At 43.8% G+C, this 24414-nt stretch overlaps 1 protein-coding gene across 4 annotated transcripts in view; it reads left to right on the top strand.

The window, feature by feature from the left end:
- gli2a (GLI family zinc finger 2a) overlaps nt 1–24414 on the top strand; it is a 354425-nt gene that overhangs the window by 207824 nt on the left and 122187 nt on the right. For 3 of the 4 annotated variants that reach the window (XM_078552577.1, XM_078552579.1, XM_078552578.1), the window contains one exon: nt 22598–22703. In XM_078552577.1, coding sequence (XP_078408703.1) covers nt 22598–22703 — 106 coding nt within the window. Of the gene's footprint in view, nt 1–1196; nt 1262–22597; nt 22704–24414 lie in introns of those variants that run through there. The other variant, XM_078552581.1, reaches the window with a different exon arrangement.

The raw sequence follows: 24414 nt of genomic DNA, 5'->3' as shown, positions 1-24414 counted from the left end.
TGGAGGCAGCAGTAAGAAACTTATGAGGTTCCTTTGTCCAGAAACCCATCTCAACAAGCCACTGCTGGCTGTTAGAAACACTCCATCCCCAGCTTTCATGGTGCTAGTCCATGTGGATGTTCCCCTAACCTGAAGCCAGGTCCATGGGCAGAACTAAAAGACTTCTGAGTGAGGAAATAGGAGATTTTCTTTGTTTTGCACAATGAGTTGTTATGTTCTGGAATATGCTGGTTGAAAGGGTGGAGGAAGCTGAATCAATAATAACTTTCAGAAAGGAATTGGATAAATATTTGAAAAGGAGAAATTTGCAGGGGTACAGAGAAAGAGCAGTGGAGTGAAACTAATTGGATAGCTCTTTGAAAGAGTTGGCACAGGCACGATGGGCCAGATGGCCTGCATCTATACCGTATGGTTCTATGATTTTCTGGTACCAGCCTACAAATTTCTAGATGTCCTCAATTCCATTACATAACTTGCTGTGGTAGGGTTATGAACTCGTACTCTCTGGGTTGCTAGTCTAGAACCGTAATTACAATATAACGGTACCCTTCGTCTGTGTCTGCCATTGCCGCATACAGATAGTAACATGAACTATTTAATTGCTTGACAATTAGATGCACAACCAATGCACAGTAGAACACTACTAATGTCTAAACCACTATGCTACACAGATCAGTGATCCAGAGAGATCACCTCCTGTTGACCAAGCAGGTACTTTCTATTTGTGCGGCTATTTTTTAATTAAAGCAAGCACAGCATAATATTTCCATCTGATGCTCTATCAATAAACGACATCCAAACTGACAGGCACAGTAACAGTTATTGTGAATAAATAAATTCTGGTAATCACCACCAGTCTGAAACTCTGTCTTGTCCTAGATGGTTCGTATTAACAGTGTTCTATTGCATTGACCTCAGATTCCCATATACTCGGAGTTGAGGAAAGAAAGCCTTGCCTTTATATAGTGTTGTTCTCGATCACAGGATGTCCCAAATGAAGCACTTTTGAAGTGCAGCCACTGTTGTAATGTGGGAAACGTGGCAGCCAATTTGCACACAGCAAAGCCCCACCAATAGCAATGAGATAATGAGCAGATCATGTGTTTGTAGGAAGTGGTTTTAGGATAAGTATTAGCCAGGGCACTGAGAAAATGCTCCAGCGCTCCTCTGAACTATGCCTTTGGATCTTTTTCTAGCAGACGCAGGGTTGTGATCTGGAACTCCCCTCCCGCAAAAGGCTGAAGATGCTGGGACAATTGGAGTTAAGTAATAGATTTTTGTTAGATAAGGGCATCAAGGCATATGGAGCAAAGGTGGTAATGGAGTTGAGGTGAAGATCCGCCACGATCTAATTTAATGGCGGATGCTGCCTTGAATGGCTGAATAGCCATTCCTGTTCCTATGTTCCTCAACCTGCCTGAGAGGGCAGGTGGGGACTTGGTTTAGCATCTCAGACTGGATATATCTTATCCATGAAATGTATATTCCAAACCTGTGTTAGAGCTTTCCTTTAAGAACTGATCTGAGATTCTCCGTGGGAATCGTTACACTTAGTAGTTTTGCATCTTCAGCTAGCCATTGCAGTGTGGCTCCGACCTGTCCACGGTCTAAACCTTTTATCACTGTTAATCTTGGAGATAATAAACTTTTTGTTTAAAGCAATTACTTAATCCTGGTGATCTCCTGCATTAAGTAGGACTATTATTGAGTTGGTAATAAATCAGAGCTTAGCCAGGTGGGTGATTATTTTGAACTGCAATCACTCTTCAGGACCATAGCGATACCTTTGCAATTTTAAGTACTGTAATTACACAAGCAGCATGTTAACAACAAGCAGTTAGTATGCAGGACTGTAAGATGCTCCAGGAATTTTGCTCATTTTCATTTTTTACTGCGAGTTCTCCCTGAGCAGGATGATGCATAGAGGTTATTAGCAAGCACAGGAAACACATCTGCTGGATGTAGATAATTTCCCTATCTGAGTAGAATCTGCTTTTTTTTAAGGAACAGATAGTGCGCTCACCAATCGCCTTACACGTGCTGTGCTTCCCAGTTGTATTACTTTTTAAAGAGGCCTCGGCAACATCCCAGGCGATGTTTGTATCCTTCTGTTTGCCATCTGGGAATACTGATGCTTTGCAACGGGCTTGTCCTGCGGTTTGCTAATCGCCTCTTCCAAAGATGATGGTCCCTTATGGTTTCATGCATATCTGCAGCCCCTGAATGGCTCATTATTGGCAGTGAGGGTGGATAGGCTATTAGACCATGGGAGTATTACCACTGACCCTAGTCCTGTGTACACTTGATGTCTTTATGTACATGTACATACACATGTGTGCATCCAGACCCCTACCGGTACAGACCACCGGATAGCAACAAGGAGCAGGAATAAAACCAAAAAATTCTGCACCTGTGGAGAGAGAAACAGAGTTAACATTTCAAGTCTAATTATGACTCTCCTTCAGAAGATCCGAACAGTTCCGAACAAGAGTCATGTTGGACTTGAGATGTTAACTTCTGTTTCTCTCTCCACAGATGCAGCCAGACCTGCTGAGTTTTTCCAGCATTTTCTGTTTTCGTCTCAGATCTGCAGCATCCACAGTATTATCGAGGAGCAGGAATCTTGGAGGGCTATCGCAACCCCCCACTCAAACCTAATGTAGCACTGTAATCTTCAGCCGAGTTTAGATCTGCTAATGTATCACAGACCAGAGATCGCACATGGATGTCTCAGTTGACATCACCTGGTGCATTTATCTGCTATATATTATGCAGGGAATTCTGCAATGTTTTTAACGGCATTGTCTGACTCATGGTCCCACTTGGGAGTGTAAGGGAAAAGGTAATTGTCGAGGGTTTCTAGTTTGAGCGCAATCGGTGATCCAGACACAGATTGTGCCCAAAATAATGCCTGTTTTGAACAGTTTTTTTTTCCCCCCTCCAGTTTTCCCAGCTCAAACTCATTTTGCTTATGGCCGAACATGAAATCTGTCACGAACCAGGACAATCGAGCAACAACATAATTTTTATTTATTTTTTTAATGTTGCTTTAAAAATATTCCTTGATGCATTTAAAAGCGGCAACCTGGTGCAGTTCGATTCATGCAGCTGAAAGATTTATCAAAAAGAAAAATAAGTATTTTTAATCAGTAAAAATCTATCAGCTGCAAGTAATCCAATTTTAAATTACTTGTAAAAAAAGTAATACACAGAACCACTTGCTGGTCATATTCAGTCAGCTACAGTGAGATATTTAGCATTTTTAAAAAAATATTTGCATTCAAAAGCGTTTAAAAAATGCCTACTGTCATTCCTGCACCCAAAAGAACCAGCCTAATTTTCAGAGCCTCTTCGAAGGCCTGCCAACAAGTTGAACTAGTGGAAACTCTTGATGATGATGGATTCAAACGGGGAGCAGTTTTGGGGACAGGGCTGGCCCATGAAACAAAGCACAAAAGATCACAGAAACTTGGATTGGCATTGAACATAACGTGGGTTTAAAAATCTGCCATCTTTTCCATGGGCTAACCTGATATTGGTCGAAAGCGCAAGTTGAGTGCAAAGTCTGCTGAATTTGAGTTAAGTAGCTTGTCCTGTTGCCTTCAACTGGAGAAGAAAATTACAATGTGCGCAACATGACTCCAGCGGACTAATGAGTACAACAATTTGTAATTATATCGCATCCTGTCCCAAGGTGTTCAGTAGAGGAATCATCAGACAGACACAGATTCCAAGCCAAAGGTTGAGATATTAGGGAGGGTGGCCAAAGGTTTGGTCGTAGGGATTGATTTTAAGGAGAGCCTTGACAGAAGGTGGTGTGCTGCACTAGGTGCATTGACCCTTCACCTGGATTTCTCAATTTTAAAAGAAAACGCTCATCAAAAAGAGTGAGGAGAATGCCAAAAATAAAATAAAAAAACACTGCTAGGCTTTGTCCTGTACTTTCAGCCTCACTACGGATCAACTCTGTTAATTCTGTGAAAGCCTTCTTTCCCAGTGTGAGCATGCCTTCCTTTGGGGCTTTGCTGTGGCTTTGATCAGTGGCACGTTCTTTCTTCTTCCCTTTTCAAAGGTTTACAAGATGCCGACAGAATAGAAATGTTGCAAGACATCCGTACCATTACAGGTAAAGTATAAGAATATTATGGCTTAACCTTGGAAAGGGGAGGCGGAGGGGGGGGGAAGTCACCAAGGAGCGGAGGAGGATGGTCATCCACTCGAAAAGAACTTATAGTCGTTGCTCCCTGACCCACTATAATGACTTCAACGGTCTGTAAAATTATTTTAGCCCTTTCTCCCTTACTCAAAATCCTATCCCGTGTGTGAATCTGGGGAACTACCTAACACTGGGTCAAACTTTGTCTTTAACTAGGTTGAAATTGTAATGTCTTCTCTGACTGTCTTAGTTAGGTTAGAAGGACCATACTCAAAACCTTCAATATACTCAATTTTTAGATTTGACCTCATAGATTTAAACTTATAACTAAAGAATAAGGGGTAATACAATGATCTAACATTCCCAGCAGGGAAGAGAATCAAGACTCATAGTGTTCTGGCTCTAAACCTAACCCATGCTCCTTATGAATGTGAGTCACTGCTGAGTGCACAGGATTACTCCTGTGAAATACAGACCAGATAAAATTTGATACTAGCACTTGTACAGTGCACACAAATCAAAAGCTATTGACTGTCTCCAAGTTGGTAATATTACGTATATACAATAGGTAAAAGCTAACTTTCTTCTCAGACCTGTGTATCCCCGTACATAGGTGCATTACAAAAGTCTGTTGCAGCAATTATTCCTGAAGTGGTTCAGTAGCACTGACTGCAGCCTTTCTTTTGGGGAAAAAAAAATAACGTTTACAGCGGGGTGGGTGGCTACCTTCCCCAGTAGCCGGCCTGGACAAGACAGCCGTGGTAGTCTTCACCTGCTCGACTGGAGGCAACGGCAGGATTTTGCTTTCTTCTGATTTCAGCATCTACTGAAACCTGGCAAGGCCACACTTATTATCCACCCCAGCTTTCCCTGAGAAGATCATAATGAGCCTTGCTAAAAAAAAAAAGAAACCCATACCTTTAATTTTTAATTAATCATTGACAGCCCTGGCTCAGTGGGTAGCACTGACCTCACGAGGTTCTGGGTTTAAGTCCCATTCCAGGGCTGGAGCACAAATAAGGGCTGACGCTCGAGTACCGTACTGTTGGAGGTACCGTCTTTTAGACCGAGGCCCTGTCTGCCTGCTCAGGTAGCATTATTTTGAAGGAGAGCAGGGGAATTATCCTCTGTGTCCTGGCCAATGTTTATCCCTCAGTCAACATCACAATTAAACAGATTATCTGGCCATTATCATACGGTTGTTTGTGGGAGCTTGCTGTGCGCATATTGGCTGCCGTGCTTTCTACATTACAACAGTGACTGCACTTCAAAAATAAAGGACTTCATTGGCTGTAAAGCATTTTGAGACATCCAGTGGTGATGAAAAGCGCTATATAAATGCAAGTCTTTTTAAAATCGATTTTAAAAGTCATGTCCTCATTAGAGAGCAGCGGCAAATGCCCAACTGAATTTCAGCTCCTGCTTTGAGCCTAGCCCAGTTGGTGCAACACCTCATCCCCTTTGTAAAAAGGCTGCCTAGCCGCACCTAGTCCTCTGCTTGTTGAGCCTCTGATTTACTTAACCAGCAGCTAAAATGCGCAAAGTTAAACGCAGAGAACTCAGACAAAGAGCCCTTCTACTGTCACCAAAGGGCTCAAAAAAAAAGAATGACAAAGCTCCTCCCCGCAAACCTATATTCTGTTATAAACATTGAAGAGAAAAGCTTCAATGAATCTCCCACACCCAGGTTGACATATGTCACAACATGTGGCATTTTTACAGACGTTTCAAATACTACAGTAATAGATTTGTACAATTTGCCCATTGAGAATGATTTGTTTGTGCCCGTTAATTATTAGCCTGATGAGCTTGTCATTACATTAACTACATTTCATTAAAAAGGCTTAAGTGGAGGATGATGGTCCATACAATTATAACATTCCGTAGTTGACCAGTTCTAATTAATGTGGTTTGAGGAGCATTAAGAAACCCTGGGTAGCTAGTTTACAGTTTATTTTGTGGAAGTGAAATTATTTGTTATTTTTAAGTAGAGCAAATTTTGAGAGGTGTTTCTATCGAAAGTGAAATGTAAGCAAATAGCTTAGCACCAAAATTCAGCTGCCTCACTGCTGTGTTGGTCCAGCAGGCAATGCTGATTTCCTTTGGTGACATGATTTTGACATGGTGTGCACTCTTCAGGATGGAACAAGTTATCGCTGTGGGCACTCTTCCATTCCAGGCACTCAGTATTGGCAATTGAGGGAAAATTCAGAAGGGGTGTATAACCGCCATTCAGCACAATCTGGTCAGCTTCCACTTGGCAGGGCCCGGTTAAAATTACCCCCCCCTATATAGATTTCATCCCCTGAGGGAACATTCTGTAAAAATGTTTCTTCATCCTCAAAACATATTCAAGCAAAACCGTACCATATCGATCCACCGGTGTAACGTGGATCTGGCCAATTATAACCCTCTAGGGTGGAGTAGAGAGAAATGTTCAAAATCATGAAAGATTGAGTAAATAAAGAGAAACTGTTTCCACTGGCAGCAAGGTCGGTAAACAGAGGACAGAGATTTAAGGTAATTAGCAAAAGAGCCAGCGGCGAGATGAGGAGAGTTATTAGGATCTGGCATGCACTGCTTGCAAGGTAGTAGAAGCAGATTCAATAGTAGCTTTCAGAAGGGAACTGGATGAACATTGGAAGGGGAGAAAATTATAGGGCTATGGTGAAACGGCAGGGGAGTGGGACTAATTGAATCACTCTTTGAAAGAGCTGGCACAGATATGATGGCCAGAATGGCCTCCTTCTGTGTTTGTAAGAAGCTGATTTTAAGTAACATTTCCCCAGTCCTGCCAATTCATAAACTATTGAGTCCCATTTAGTGTTAGATCATCCCTGTTTGTATTTATCCCTTACAACTGCCAATTCCATTCTTCAACCTCTTTTTCAAAGGTGCTAATTAGCACATTAGCTGTTTTTGCTCAGAGCTGGCTTAGGGGAAATACATTCCTAATCTGTTATTTTAAGTGGGATTTTGTTTCTGTTAAAATATTGGACAGATGAATGTCATATGAAGTTGCTGAACATGCCTCCATTAATACCATCCAGCAGACATTTCTAAGCTCATCACCATGCTAGAACTCTGGTATACTGCTCTGGGGGGGTGGAGGGTGGGGGGTGGTCATCTATGCTTTTATTTCCTCCACTTCATTGTCTCTTTCCATCCACTGAACCAAGGCACATACTGAGAGGGGTGATGAAGGTTGCGGGGCAGGGGTGCCAGAGGTGGGGTGAGTTATGATATTGCCAATCACCCTGGCACCCCAACAGCTGCAGCCTCCTTTCCTTTATTTTTTAAAGTTGCTGCAAGTGTAAATACATCTATCACATAAACTGCTCCTTTGAGTATTTTATGCCAAGGGCATTAATGCTGATGATTCACAAACATATAATAAGAAACTAGATGTGCGCCTCCACCTTCCTAAAGAATAGACAAATATTTACATAAGGAGGTGTCTGTGGCAGAGTCCCATGTGGTTTGAAGAGTATTCTTATTCTGACTGCTGGTTTGGTTGGAACTTTCCACTCAGAATAAAAGATGTAAAAAGATCTTCTTTTACTAGAGCAAATTCGCTTCCTTGGCACATCACCCAGGAAGGTTCAGTGGGATAGATACTGTCACCATTAGAATGAAATCGTAGCTTTCATTTTTTGATTTGCTGAACAGCTTAGTTAGCAACATTGAATGTCAAGAAGCAGAGTGGATGGTGGATATTTCTTCAGATGCTGGCGATGTTCTCACCTCCTTAGCATTAAGTGGTAATCTACCACCAGCCACATGGCAGTTTCTGCCTGACATCCACAGGGCCCGGATTTATATAAACCAAGGACCTGTGCTAGTATTCAGAAGTTGCGTCCAATTTTCTGGAGGCTTCAACAGATTTCCTCCTTCCAGCTAACTGCTTCAGAATGCAAATGACCTGGACATGGGACCCTTTTTGCAATCTTCAGTTACAAATGGGTGGAGTGTGTGCCATGCGTGAATGAAGGGTTAGAGTGTCAAAGGTCTGTGTTAACATTTCACTGAAAAATAAAGCAGAGCCCCTGGTGGCTTGGAGGAGCTTGTTATGCAGGCTGTCCATTGTTTAGATCCCGCCAAATAGGATGAAATCTTCCATTGCCTGTTGGATGCAAGTGTCCTATGGGATTGGGGAGGGTATTTGTGTTAGGGTATCTGAGCTTGGATAGTCTTGTACTCTAGTACTAGAGATACAAACTGTACTAAACTACTTGTAATTCAGCCTCCCTTGGGACTCAGACTCGGTAAGTATGTGAGAAGTGAAAGAGTGCACACCTTTTCAGGGAGGAATACTACTCTGAGATTGAGATTGAGGCATACAAACAAAAACCTACATCTGTGTAGCACCTTTCATGATCTGGGGATGTCCCAAACTGCTTTACAACGCTATATAGGTACTTTAATTTTTTAAGTGTGGTGATTGTTGGAATACAGGAAATGCAACAACCAATTTGCACACAGCAAGGTCCCACAAACAGCAATGTGATAATGACCAGGTAGCCATGACCAGATAGCCATGTTGGTTCAGGGAAAATGTTGGCCAGAACACCAGGAAAAGCTCCATTGCTTTTCTTTGAATAGTGCCATGGGATTTTATTTTTCATGCCTGACTGAGGGGTCAGATGGGCCTCTGTTTCATGTCTCATCTGAAGACAGAGGTGGCACCTCCATAGCACTCCCTCAGTACTGCATTGAAGCAACAGCACTGAAGCAACAGCCTTGGTCATGTGGTCAACTCTCTGGAGTGGGACTTGAACCCATGACTTTCCAACTCAGAGGTGAGAATACTACCATTGATCCATAGCTGACAAACAGATACGAGGGAGTATTGCTCTACATTTATCCATAATGTACCTGATCTGGGAGTGCTTTAATACCGAGATAGGTGATGGGTCTGATTTTAAAATTCTCATTCTTGTTTTCAATTCCCTTCGTGGCCTTGTCCCTCACTACCTCTTCAGCCCTATTATCCACTTAGATCTCTGCGCTCTTCCAATTCTGACCTCTTGCGCATCTCCGATATTGATCACTCTACTAGCCTTCAGCTGCCAGGATCCTAGGCTCTGGAATTCCCTCCCTAAACCTCTTTGCCTCTATACTTCTTCAATTCCTTGGAACATTCCTTAAAACCAACCTCCTATTCAAGCTTTTGGCCCTACGAACGTATGAGTTAGGAGCAGGAGTAGGCCACTTGGCCCTTCAAGCCTACTCCGCCTTTCAATAAGATCATGGCTGATCTGGTTGTGACCTCAACTCCACATTCCCACCTACCCCTCCCTGATAACCGTTCACACCCTTGTTTATCAAGAATCTATCTAGCTCTGTCTTAAAAATATTCAAAAACTCTGCTTCCCCTGTCTTTTGAGGAAGCCTTCCAAAGACTCACGACCCTCGGAGAGAAAAAATTTCCCCTCATCTCTGCCTTAAATGAGCAACCCTTTATTTCTAAACATTGATCCCCAACCTAATATCTCTTTTTGTGGCTTGGTGCCACATTTTGTTTTACAACTCTCCTGTGAAGCACTTTGTGATGTTTTATTACACAAAAAGGTGCTATATAAATGCAAGAGATTGTTGTTTTAAAAGCTGAGAAAAATGTTCAATTTTTAGCACTGGCAATCTTTTTTTTAGCACGTGAAATACAAACATCCCCAATATTAGTAGAGAGTAAGAGGTGACTTGATTGAAACATCTAAGATGCTAAGGGGTATTGACAGGGTGGATGTGGAGAGGATGTTTCCTCTTGTGAGAGAATCTAGAACTAGGGGTCGCTGTTTAAAAATAAGGGGTCACCCATTTAAAGCAGAGATGAGGCAAAATTTTTTCACTCAGAGGATCGTGAGTCTTTGGAACTCTCTTCCTGAAAAGTGATGGAAGCAGAGTCTTTGAATATTTTTAAGGCAGAGGTGGATAGATTCTTAGTGAGCAAGGGGGTGATAGGTTATCGGAGGTAGGTGGGATGCAGATTTGAAGTTACTATCCGTTCCACCATGATCTTAGTAAATGGCGGAACAGGCTCGAGGGGCTGAAGGGCCTACTCCTGCTCTGTATTCGCGTGCTCGTATGTAAAATTCATCCAAAATCCAGTTAATTAAAGAAAGGTTGAAATTTCTGCGCTTAGTTATTCTTACTGGGGAAATGAAGTAGTTTCATTGGTAGCACCTTTTAATCAGCAAGGAGAATCTATCATCAACAAACTATTGTCCCTGCCATTGCATTCTGATAGCCGGTTACAGGAACAGCCATGGTCTGTATAAGTACCTTGATGTTTTGTCATTGAAACTGACCTGGCTCATGCAACCAGTTCATGTATTGTTAGGACAAATGCCAGTTTATTCTTCAGGAATTTCCTGAATGAGTCTCATTTCCTCTATTCCTCAATTGAGCCAGAAAAGCTTTTTAATTACACTAAGAGGCAGCCCTGTAGGATATTATTATTGTCTGGCTACTTCCTGACAAGGTTGAAGTATAGGACACTAGCAAATGGTGTGTTTATTGTAGAAACGCTAGTGGTGGAGTGGGGAGAGATATACTGATCTTATCCACATATTGTGATATACGTGCAAGCCCTCATTGAGAAGAGGGAATGAAAAGCAGCAAGGCACTGCTCGACTAATTACAAATGCACACTTGTCACCTTTTAAAACAGAAAGAATCCAGGCTGCTGATGCGTGCAACATCAAAGGTCACTTTTTTTCAAAAGTTTTGCGGGGTCACAAGCTCACAGCCACTGTAGCTGCTCTTAAGGCGGCTCTTCCTGACTGCCAGTGCATCGCATTCCATTTGCAAATGCCATGAGGGATTTGCCCTGGTAAATCAGGTAAATGTAACCCTTGAACCCATGAGAGTGCTTTACTTTTGTTCATCTTTATGAGCCAGAACAATGTAGCTGTCTGGGTGATGAACTAAGCTCGTTCTGTCAACCCCCCTGATTGCAGGACCTGCTAACCCACTGTGGACAGCCTGTGCTGCCTTGTGTTTTAAAGAGACCACTAAGGGGATCCCTATTGTCAGGGATTCTCTTTATTTTTTTGCTGCTTTAACCGTTCCCACAAAGGGGATGTATTTAAATATGGAATAAAATTAAAATGGAATTGATAGCATATTTATGTTTCTCCCACTTTGGGATGATTTAAAGCAAACACCGAAGAAATAAGTTGGAAGGGGTTTATGCAGGATCTAATTGTGTTTCATTTTTCACAGATCTGAATCTATTTGGCCACTAAGAGTGTTTAAGATTCTATGTTAACGGAACTCCTAAAAAGTAGAATGTTTACTATAGTCTGTCACCTCATTTTGTTGGATCAACCCTAAAAAGCGAAATGTTTACTATAGATTCTGTCACCTTTCCTTGTAGGGTCAACCCTAAAATGAAGAATGTTTGCTATGAGGTCTATAACTCCTACTTGAAGGGTCAACCCTAAAATGAGGAATGTTTGCTGTAGGATTTGTAATGGCTAACACTTGGATTAATCCAAAAAATGAAGGATATTTGCAAGAAGGTTTGCAGTGTCTACCTTTAAACAAAGTTTTAGAATGAGGAATAATTTTGTGGGCTCTTTAATCCCTAACTCTAGCATCGGTTCAAATGTCTTTGGTGTTTGATGCAGTTAAACCGAGTAGGTTTGGAATCTGCAGTGTTTGCGCTAAAGGACCTGTCAGGCTGAGCAGAACTGGCGATGTGACAACTTTAACATAGGATTACATAGGATATACAGCACAAAAACAGGCTATTCAGCCCAACCAGTCCATCCTGGCATTTGAGCTCCACTCCATCTTCCTCCCACCATTCCTCATCTAAATCTATCATCGTAACCCTCTATTCCCTTCTCCCTCAAATGCTTGTCTAGTTTCCCTTTCAATACATCTTTACTATTCGCTTCAACCACCCCCAGTGCTCTCACCACTCTTTGGGTGAAAAAAATTCTTCCGAATTCCCAATTGGATTTCTTAGTGGTTATCTTATATCCATGGCCTCTAGTTATGCTCTTCCCAGCATTGTCTCTGTAGCCACTCTATCAAAAACTTTCACAACTTTAAAGATGGCTATTAGGCCACCTCAGATTTCCTTTCTTCAAGAGAGAAGAGACTCAGAGTTTGATCTTTTCCTGATATGTATACCTATGCATTTCTAGTATCATCTTTATAAACCTTCTCTGCTCCCTCTCCACAGCCTCTACACCCTTTTTATAATATGGTGACCAGAACTACTCACCCTCACTTCTCACAACGCACGACCCCCACCCCCGGCAGCACTGAGCCTCTCTCAGCTCCTGTTTCACGCTGACTGCTAGTTAATTGGCTAGCCAGCGTGAAATTGCATGCAGGGTCTGAAATCACTCTTAAGTACTCTTAAGTGTGATCCAACCAAGGTTTGATAGAGGTTAGGCATAACTTCCCTACTTCACAATTCTATCTAGAAATAAAGCCTATTCCTTGGTGGGCTTTTTTTTAATGGCCTTGCTAACCTGTGGCATAGCTTTTAGCGATTGGTGTATTTGTATTCCGAGATCCTTATGTTACTCCACCTTCGCGTGAACTTTCCAAGTAATGTGACCTCCTTATTCTTTTGCTTGTGGTGACTGTTTAGATTGCAACACAAGGGAGTGAGCTCAGCTCACAAGTTTGCACTTGGCAGGCATGCTTGATCAGCGAGCCCAGAAGCGGCCGCGATTTCCGCGTCCAGCCTCGATTGGACCCCGCGCGCGATTTCATGAAAAGTGCGCTGAGAGCGGCTCAGCATTGCCGGGGGTGGGTGGGTGGGTGGGGAGAGGTGGCGACGTGAGGCGGGAAGAGGGCGGGTGCTGTGAGAAGTGAGGGTGCGGGCGGGCATTTCCAACAAGCTCCTTGAAAGCTAACAACTGCTGTGGAGCTGCCTCAGGGCGTTCCAGTATTGTTCCGATGAAATTTGCACAGCAGAATTCATAACACCTCAACCCCGAAACATCTTCTTTTAATTTATTTCATCCTGGACGTTCTATCCCACCCTGGATTGAGTACGAAGTGAAAATGTGAAGGCCGCTTGGCCAGACTGCCAACCGTAAAAGCGCACGACTCACAATTTTAATCTCTAATAATTGCCGCCTTAATGGGCTAAATCGCCCACTTAAATTGTCGGCCGGCGTGCTTCTGACTCCCATGCGCGCCCGCTGACCGTAATGTTGCCTGTGAGTGTGAAGACGTTGGGACCTGCGCCGGCTCATTCAACGTAAAATTCCAGCCCATGTGCCTGCCATTGCTAAAACTGGCCCCTGACGGCAGCCTGAGGAGCTTTTAGCAACAACAATGTGGGGAATTGGTGCTCAGGTGCCACTCTCCCATGATAGGAACAGGATAAGTACCAAATGTAAAAGCAATTTCAAAGTGCTTGCCTTGGTCTCGCCCCCAGGTCATCTGAAAGCTGTGGCTCTCTCACCTTCACCATACCCCCCCCAGCCTGTTTTCAGACCAAATGTCAAGTGCAAGAATTTTCTCGCATTCAGCGTTGGCCTGAGTTTGGAAATTTGGAGATTTTATTTGCATCAGGCTGGTGTAGACATAACATGACGTATATTTACAGGGAAACTGCTGGCTAATGTTCATCCCTCAACCAACATCGCCGAAAGAGATTATCAGGTCATTATTATCGCTTTGCTATTTGGGAGACCCCCTTGTTGCCTATTTCCTACATTACACCAGTGACTACAATTCAAAAGTGCTTCATCGGTTGTAAAGTGCTTTGGGACATCTTGAGGTCATGAAAGGTGCTTTATAAATGCAAGTCTTTCTCCTTATTTCCATATGCCTTAGTAACAGTTGTCGCTGCACTAAAGAAAGTTTCTTCTCTGGCTTATTTTATAATGGAACCATCTAATTCCATGTCTATGAGACCAAGTCCTTGAGACTGCTACCAGGCAGCATCCACGACACACTACCTCCAGGAGTAGGGGTCCAGATTTAGCAGTAAGAATGCCAGGGACCAGCTCACAGATGCCAGTCCCCTGCAAACTAAATTAAAGCCCTACTAGAAGTCAATTACCTGAAGGGCCGTGAGAGGTTTCTGAGAGCTGTGTAGGAAAATAGGAAGGAACATAAGAGCAAGTGTAGGTCATTCAGCCCCTCAAACCTGTTCTGCCATTCAGTTGGATCGTGGCTGATCTGTATTTTAGCATCTTCCTGACTGCCTCAGTCTCATATCCTTCAATACCCTCGCCTAACAAAAATCTGACAATCTCATGTTTTGAATTTTTCAATTGACCTAGCTTCAGCAGATTTTTGGTGGATGGAGTTCCAGGATTCACACTGTCCTTTGTATCAAGAGGTGCTTCCTGGCATCACCCCCTCAATGGTCCAGTTGTAATTTTAAGGCTATTCCTCCTTGTTCTGAACTCCTGCACCAGAGGAAATAGTTTCTTTCTTTCTACCCTATCAAATCCTTTAATCATCCTCATCACCTCAATTTTATCACAACATTGAGTGCACCTTCTCCATACCTAGTGAACTTTACCAGCAAGTACATGCTGTTCCTGAGCTGCCACCAATAATTACTCAGAAAACAACATTTTTGACAAGAGCAAAACTTAAATCAAAGCAACTTGTTCTGAATATTGGCGACTTTATTGAGAACATTTTATAACAAGTCTCAAATACCTGTAATAAAAGCAAAATACTGTGGATGCTGGAAATCTGAAATAAAAATTGTGACTATGCAACATTGATATTCATTATACCATATGGCATTGAATCTTCTGAATGCAAGAGAATATAAGGCTCATCTATGAGACATGTCCTCACAATTTAACCATTTTAGCCCCTATAATAAGATACTATATTAAGTCTGTCTTTCCTTTCTATGCACCTCCAACAACTATGATTGGTTTCATTGGCTAAAGTGAAATTGTGGTCACGCAATGAAGCTGATGATTCAACTTGTGCCTTGGTGAGAAAAATGGTAGGCAGTAAATCGGTAGAGTCAGAGAAACTGGTTTCGGCATTGTTCATTCTCACTTTATCTTACTTGCCCACAAAGGTGGTTTCGCTCTAGACGGAAGTCATCAGTACCAGCCAGAGTAAATGGACTGGCCAGTTCTTTGGATTGTATTTCACTAGGCTGTACAGATGTGGTGTTGTGTCACAGTTCACTCAGGTAAACCAAGTTACTGTGGCAATATGCCACTTTTTGCATGTTGTAGATTGGAGCTGTGGATAGTGATGGTAGAGGCTCCAACTTTCTTTCCATCACATGGCTGACCAGGAATCTCTCCTGCTCTTCCTGCCTGCATGTTTTGGAAGGATTTGCGGTTGATAATGAACTTGTTTGGCTAGGTTATGGAGCCATCCTCCTTGGCCATGAAGTCCTGGGGTGGGACTTGAACCTAGAGCTTCTGGCTCAGAGGCAGGAACGCTAACCATTGCACCACGAGGCCTCCTTGTAGAGATGTAGCAGTGGCAACATTTGGATGATCCATGATCAAAAACACAAATATGGCCTTTGAATAATTGTGCGCACGGATATCTTTCCTCTCTGCAGCTGCTCCAGTATTACTCACACTGCTCCAAACTCACCTCGCAGCGCAAAGTAGCTGAACTTTTCCAAACCAGGGGAGACAAAAGATCTCATACAAGGCTCTAGGAAACAATGAATGCAAATAAACCTGTAGCCTGGGCAATTGAAGCTAAGGTACTCCCATCTCTAAACCACCAATTGAAATAATTAAACCTTTGGGAAAACCAACATAGCCCACTGGTCGGTCCATTTTTCAATTGCTCAGTGAGTGTTGTAAAATGGATTGAAGTTATTTTCCTTATAATGCGGTGATTTGCTGATCGTGAGTATAGTGTAATGCACGACCAAAGTTCCATATTTTTGGTTCTCAAATAACCATGTCGCTGACACAGTGTAAAATATGGTTTAAAAAGCAAACACACTTTGATACCAGCCAGCTGTTTTATTTGGTTTGGTTCCTCTCTCGTGTCAATAGATTAGCTTCTTTGTGTGAAAGTTTAAAGAATTTTTAACAAGGATGAGCCTCAGAGCCGTTTCTGAATTCAACCAGTTTGGATCATGTTAGACCTTGGTCTCTGCCTCTGGCCATTTCAGGTCAGTGCAGCAACAGGTGCTCAATGACCTACCACCTTGGATTGTTAATCAAACCGATTTGCACCATTTGGAAATCTGAGTCTGATAAATGGGCTTCTGAATTTGAGTGTGGAGCTCCTTAAACTCAATGCAGATTGGAGCTGTTATGTTGGTACTGTGCTTAAACATGTCATGGAGTTGTGGAGTGGCAACCTGACTGTGCAATTGCTCACAAGGTGAGAGTCTTTAATCTTGGCTATAGGATGAAAGGGGAGGAGAGATAGAAAATGTGCAAATGCTTTCTTAGGCAGGCAGAGAACAGGAACAAGAGGCACACAAGGAGCTTACCGACTATAATAATAAAAGCAAAATCTTGTAGATGCTGGAAACCTGAAATAAAAGCAGAAAGTGCTGGAAAAACTCAGCAGGCCTGGCAGCTACTGTGGTAAGAGAAACAGAGTTAACGTTTTGAGTCCAATATGACTCTTCCTCAGAACTGTTAGTTTACTGGCCATCCTACTGTTGGGCAAGCAGTTACTATAGATTCAGAAATTGGGAGATTTTATTTATGTCAGGCTGCTGTGGGAGAGTGAGATAATAAAATACTACTTTGAAATGGTGGATATTCATATAATTGCCTCACAAAGGGTAATGTAAATCTGGAACACTCTCCCTCCAGAAACCCGTTGAAGCAAGCTGAATTAAAAATTTCAATGGATCAGATTCATAGGTTTTTTTTGTTAGACCAGGTTGTTGAGGGTTATGGGACCAAGGCAGTTAAAATACAGATCAGCCGTAATCTAACTGAATAGTGGAACAGTCTCGAAGGGATGAATGGTCTGCTCCTATTCCTATTTGGTAACAATACAATGCCGTATGGTATAATGAGCATGAATGTTGCATAGTCATATATTTTGGGGGGGGAGATGGTGGCATAGTGGTAGTGTCAGTGGGCTAGTAACCCTGAGGCCCAGGCTAATGCTGTAGGTCCCCGGATCCAAATCCCACCATGGCAGCTGGTGGAATTTAAACCCAATTAATAAAATCTGGAATAAAAAGCTAGGCTCAGTAATGGTGACCATGAAACTATCATCGTTTGCCGTAAAAACATTCACCAATGTCCTTTAGGGAAGCAATCTGCCATCCTTACTCTGGTCTGGCCTACATGTGACTCCAGACCCACAGCGATGCCGTTGACTCTTAACGGTCCTCTGAAATGGTCTAGCCAAGCATCCATTCAGTGGCAATTAGGGATGGGCAACAAATGCTGGCCTTGTCAGAAACACCTACATCACATGAAAGAATAAATATTTAAAAAGATATAAAAGTAGACTGAGCACAGGTATTGGACAGTTTTGTTTATAAAATGATCTGAAGTAAAGTCACCAGTACTCAGAACAAGCTACTTTGATTTAAGATTTGTTTTTGTCAAAAATGTTGTTTTCTGAGTAGTTATTGCTGACAGCGCAGGAAGGGTAAAGTTCACCAGGTTTGGAGAAGGTGCACTCAATGTTGTGATTGGTGGCACTGCACAGTCACTGTGTTACTGATCATGTCTGATCTGACATGAGCTGACATGAAAGCCCCAGGGGTTACTGTTGTGAAAGACTGCACCACTGTATATCGAATGCTTGTCCAATTTGCCCCTCTCCCACTGCCTACACCCCCTCCCCCTCCTACCCTCATCATTTTCATTGGAATTTTCAGGTGAGAATATCTCCACCCTTTTCTAAGAGTTAATATTTGAACGGTAGCTAAGGAAAAACTGCTTACAATGGATGGAGAGCGAGTAATCTGTGGTCAATGATTTCAGTGGGGAGGTAGGATGATTTTTAATGCAGTGAATGGTTTTGATCTTGATAGTACTACCTGAAAGGGTTGTGAAAACCAATTCAAAAAGAAATTGGATGTATACTCGAAAAGGAAAAATGTATGGGGAAAGAGCAGGAGTGTGCAATTAATTGCTTCGCTCCTTCAAAGCACTGGCACAAGTACGATGGGCCAAATGGTCTCCTGGTGTGTATTATTTCACCACATCTGAGAGTGAATGTAGTTTCCTAGTGTTTATAACAATTCTCAGTCACTAATAGCTGGAAATAGCCACAAATCAACCGCATCCCACATCGAGGGCTGAACTCTACAGGCCACCCGCAGGCATGAGAACGGACAGCTGGACCTGTAAGTTAGGGCGCTGTGCCACCAGTGATGTACCCGCAGCCAGTCCGCCCACCTCTCCATGATTTTGTGGGTGGCTGGGGAGACTTTAGGTGGGTCACTTGCCTGTGGCCCAATTGAGGCCCTAAGTGGGCAATTAATTCCCAATTAAGGGCCTCATCCTGCCACTGCTCTGATATTAACAGGCAGTGGGAGAGGCCTGTGCCCAAGTTGTAGCCTGGCAGATTTAACCCTGCGAGCTGCTTGTCAATGAAGGGGAGGGGGGGGTGGGTGCTTCCTTCCCGAGCCCCCTGTGTAAATGAGAGGCACCCCCCACAATTTTGTCTCCCCACATCCACCCTGTTCCCCTGCCCTGTCTGACATGCCCCCACACCTCTTCAACCCCATCCCCACCCCCATTCCCCTCCTCATCCCCATTTCCCTCCCCCATCCCCATTCCCCTCCCCCATCCCCATTCCCCTCCCCCATCCCCATTCCCATTCCCCTCCTCATCCCCATTCCCCTCCTCATCCCCATCCCCCTCCCCCATCCCCATTCCCCTCCCCCTCCCCCATCCCCATTCCCCTCCCCATCCCCATTCCCCTCCCCCATCCCCATCCCCCTCCCATTCCCATTTCCCTCCCCCATTCCCATTCCCCTCCCCCATTCCCATTCCCCTCCCCCATCCCCATTCCCCTCCCCCATCCCCATTCCCCTCCCCCTCCCCATCCCCCATCCCCCTCCCCCATCCCCATCACCCTCCCCCTATCCCCATCCCCATCCCCTTCCCCATCCCCATCCCCCCTCCCCCATCACCATCCCTCACCATCCCCATCCCCCATCCCCAATCCCCATCCCCCTCCCCACCCCCCACCCCACATCCCCATCCCCCACCCCCCATCCCCCACCCCCCATCCCCCATCCCCCACCCCCCATCCCCCATCCCCATCCCCATCCCCTCACCCTCGGATCACGGGGGCCTGTCAGCGTAGCTCCGGAAGGTCCACGTCCATCGCTGAACACCACCTGCTGCTGCTCCTGCTTGGTGCTGCCGGTGTGCAGAGTTGCTCGCCCCTGATTGGCTGGCAGCTCTATGAGGTGGCAGGATAGCCACCTGGACAGGGAAGGAAGTCCCGCCTCAGATAATGAAAGGGCTGTTGACAGAAAAGCGAGGTGAGCTGACTAAGCAGAGGCGGGTTCGCCCCCGAAATCTGTGCGGTGCTGGAGCCCACCCTCAGTGTAAATTCCAACCCAAAGTTTCAGCCATTGCATTTAATATTAAAATTACTCGTACACTAAGAACTTTCTTAAAACCTTTTCCTTTCACTGTGATTTTTCCCAAATTAATATTAGTAATTCGAAAGTTATTCTGTCCATTTTAAAAATATTTAAATCCTTTAATTTGGTATTTTTATTATCAAAAACATGTTTTCTCTCAAGAAGTGCTGACATTGTCCAGCCCAGGTCGTGGCTGAAGTCAACCCATTGAAAGCTGAGGGAGGTTCAGTTTGAAACAGTTAAGCAGACAGTTTCACCAAGAGAGGTTTACCCTGAATGGTTAATAGCACAGATTAACCGAGAGAGGTTTACCCTGAAGCAGTTAATAGCACAGAGTAACCGAGAGAGGTTTACCCTGAAGCAGTTAATAGCGCAGTGTAACTGAGAGAGGTTTACTCCGAATGGTTAATAGCGCAGTGTAACTGAGAGGTTTACCCTGAATGGTTAATAGCAGAGTGTAACCGAGAGAGGTTTACACTGAATGGTTAATAGCACAGATTAACCGAGAGGGGTTTACCCTGAATGGTTAATAGCGCAGTGTAACCGAGAGGGGTTTACCCTGAATGGTTAATAGCGCAGTGTAACCGAGAGAGGTTTACCCTGAATGGTTAATAGCGCAGAGTAACCGAGAGATGTTTACCCTGAATGGTTAATAGCGCAGAGTAACTGAGAGAGGTTTACCCTGAATGGTTAATAGCGCAGAGTAACCGAGAGAGGTTTACCCTGAAGCAGTTAATAGCACAGAGTAACCGAGAGAGGTTTACCCTGAAGCAGTTAATAGCACAGATTAACCGAGAGAGGTTTGCCCTGAATGGCTAATAGCACAGAGTAACGAGAGGGGTTTACCCTGAATGTTTAATAGCGCAGAGTAACTGAGAGAGGTTTACTATGAATGGTTAATAGTGCAGATTAACCGAGAGAGGTTTACCCTGAATGATTAATAGCACAGAGTAATGAGAGAGGTTTACCCTGAATGGCTAATAGCACAGAGTAACGAGAGGGGTTTACCCTGAATGTTTAATAGCGCAGAGTAACTGAGAGAGGTTTACTATGAATGGTTAATAGTGCAGATTAACCGAGAGAGGTTTACCCTGAATGATTAATAGCACAGAGTAATGAGAGAGGTTTACCCTGAATGGCTAATAGCACAGAGTAACGAGAGAGGTTTACCTTCAAACATTTCATGAGAAGTTTACTCTGTTATGACTAATCAGTTGGTGTGCTACCTCTGACCAGCTGAGTACCACCACTTTACTGTTTGCTCTGATCCACTCAACTGTCATGTTTTCATGACCTAGTTCTAACCACTTTCTTCTCCCAGACCTTGCGTGCCCCCCCTTTTCCTATTTTCCACGAGGGTAATTCCCTTCTGTTCTCGCTCTGACTGTTATTAATGGTGCATTAACTTCAGCTGTGAGTTGAATGAAGCTCTTTTGCTTGCACCCACTCAGTGGCTGGGGCAGTAGAACAGAGGCCCATTATACTGGTGGCTTCATGTATCCATGAAGTGGCCAGACCCTGACTTGTCAGAGCCCAAGTCAATTTGTTTGATACAGTCTGGGTTGCTGAACGAGCACAGGAGGCACGAGCTGTGTTCTGGTCGAGTCTGTGGTAGAAAATGTGAATCCAATAATAACTCTCACTTATTCATCAGAAAGTGTGAAATTCAGTATAGGTTCAGTGCCATTTGTTTTGATGCAGAATACATTTATTTTCCTCACTGAAGCATTTACCCTCTCCTTTCACTTAATGACTTTTCTTATTATCTGATGTTAGCATCTTTGGCCCCATACTGTGAGATTCTGAAACATATCAGAATTGGGCTGAACAAACCAAGGAATATTCGGCCTTTTGTACCACATTGCACAAAAGAGAGAGAGAACTATATGCTTAATTTTTCGAACCTTATGTAAAGACTGATTGAGCTGCTTTTCATGATTAAGATGGCTGTCAGTCTCCGAACATGGTTTGTACTTTGACAGGTAAACGTTAATACTGAGCTGAGCAGAGTTTACTGAACTATCAAAGCAGGAGATTGTATGATAAATGAAAAGCTGGGGGACTCTAATACATTTTGCTCTGCTTCAGCAGTTTCAATAACCAAAGGGTAGTCATCATCTGAAGTATGGGCAGAAGCAAGGAAGAATTGACAGGGGGCTGTAATTTACTTTATAGCCACTTCAGCTGAGATGCGCTGAACCTCACATACTATTTCAGATGTAATTGGGCTGCGCTTGATGTAATTTTTTAACGTGATAAGTCTGAATCCCCTGTACTTAATCCCCCAAAGATTTAGGCATCATCTGTCTGATTAGAAGCCAGCTGAAGTGGCTTTGGTTGTCTTAACAACCCAATCCTGTACGAATGCCCCATTAACATCTGTACTGTGGGGTGCCAAGCGAGGTTTCTCTCTTTCCATCGCCCTCCCCCAAACTCTCCCCCCCCACCCCCCCCCCCCCCCCCCCCCACCCCACAGTTCTCCCTCCCCACGCCACACACTCATATTCACAAACCTTCCACACACAGCACTGGATCAGCTCAGCTATTGCATTCAGTGCTGATTCCGACCTGTGATTCCGCTCTCCCAGCCCTGTCATGTTCTGTTTGTGTCCGTCGCACCAGTTTCTCTCACACTTCCTACCATCTTTTAGAGTTCAAAGCATGTGTAGCTGCAGGTCTTTGTCAGAAGCCCAGTTGGAGGCCTTTAATGTTTGTGATGTAGGAACTCTGTGAATGACTTTGATTATTTATTAATTCTGCTTCTCTTTTCTGATTGAGCCAATAGCGCACATGAAGCTCCTCATCTTTCTTTCTAGTGAACATGCTCCTACTCTGAAATATCTACAGCTTTGTGGGAACTGTTGCCTTTGAACTTTTTCTTTACACTTTTTGCAGCACCTTTTTTTAATGTCTCCTTTTCTTTATTTCAGCCTCGCACCATATTTTCCCGGCATTCCACACGCCCATCCCGATCGATATGCGGCATCATGAGGGAAGGTACCATTACGAACCTCACTCCATCCATGCTATTCACGGGTAGGTATATGCTGTACATGTTGATTATTTATCACTATTGTATGCTTATTTTCTCTGCTTGTGGTTTTTTATACATCCTTGTCATCGGCATCCTTTCCTCTGCATAAGGTGATGGACGTGCAGCAAATCAAATTGGTTGGGGATGGGGTAGCTTCACATGGTGCATTTTTGTTTTTGGCCAAAGAGGACAATCCGTGAGAGGCGGGATCTATCACACGTGCCATGTATGAAGTGGTTATCTGGCGTTGGCACCTGTCGCCAACACACCGTGTCCACTGATTGTCAAAGTGGTGCATGCCAACCCACAGGTGATGCCGCAATTTTCCTCTGTCGTCAGTTCATGTCTCCCAGGTGCAAGAGATTATGTTCAGGGCCTTTGTGTCAGGCCTGCAAGTATCCTTGAAGTGCAGCTTTCGATGTCTTTACTGGTCATCGAACTCCGGTTACCTCCCCATCCAGAAAATCCTCAGGTATGCGACTGCCTTGCGACCATCCTGCGAACGTGCCTGAGCCAGCAAATTCATCTCTGCTTGAGGAATGCCAACATACCTGGGGAGCTTTGCCTTGGAGAGGACTGCTGCATTTGTGATTTTCGTCATGCCATGAGATGACCAGAATGTGCCGCAAGCAGCAAAGATGAAAGTTGTTGGGCTTCCTTTCTTGATAGCTAGCTGTATGCCATCCACACTTCACAGCCATACAGCAAGGAGATGAGAGGATAGGCCTCATAAACCCACATCTTGATCCTAAGAGTCAGCTTAATGTTATTCCACGCACGTTTCCCGAATCAGCCAAAAGTGGGAGTTGCTCTCCCTACGCGTGTATTGAGTTCTGAATCAAGAGAAAGATTATCTGTCACCTTGGGCCCAAGGCAGTTTGTTGTGTTTCTAGCTTCTTTACACAAACTCACCAATCACACACACAGGATTGGTAAACTATAAGTAGGTTCTATTTATTTGAAGACTAAAACTAATACATATGCACATGGCAGGAGAGCTCAACAAACAAGTCTACACTAGGGATTCAACATAAACAACAGCAGCCACCATCAATATAAACAGCAACATGGCCAATTGGTTCCATACCACTTTACATCCCGCTTCCACGATGACACGTACACCATTTGCATATTCTCTTAAAGTGATATCGCAACACCAGCAGAATTTACTAAGCACTTCCAGTAGACCATTATTTAGTGTGATCAGCGGTGGAGACATGACCCGCTGTCCCATGACTACTGCTTTCCCGACGCTTATATCAGGGAGGAAAAGTTGCAGTTACAAATTTTAGGCCTCAACTGCAAGAAAATCCATGAAACCCAAATAAGTGAGGCTTTATTCAATGTATTCTTTCCCTGTCCCATTCTAACTCGTATTTCCTCTCATAAATTGCCTTCCTGGCGAGATGCGCCTTGATAAAACAAAAAGAAGATTGACTTCCCTGTCACTAGAAGGCACACCAGAGGTTGTCTCAGGTGCTGATCGTCCATTTTCTTGGGATGGGCCTCCTGACACTTTTGGCTGAAGTGAGAAGCTTGTGGTGTGAAGAGTCTCTGGTGCATCCACTTTTACAGATGAGCTTTCTCTTGTTTGCTGCTGCCTCCAATTGTTCTACAATTTTCTCCCTTCCTCTCTAGGAGGTACAGACTGGTTTGGGGCTCTACAGCCTTTTGCCATCTTAAGATGCCTTGGACAAGAAGCTTACGTGCGAA

This window comes from Cetorhinus maximus, chromosome 11 (assembly GCF_964194155.1).
Source record: "Cetorhinus maximus chromosome 11, sCetMax3.hap1.1, whole genome shotgun sequence".
In the NCBI taxonomy this organism is placed as follows: domain Eukaryota; kingdom Metazoa; phylum Chordata; class Chondrichthyes; order Lamniformes; family Cetorhinidae; genus Cetorhinus; species Cetorhinus maximus.
The sequence above is the reverse complement of the archived record's forward strand: the minus strand, read 5'-3'. Positions and strand labels throughout refer to the sequence as shown.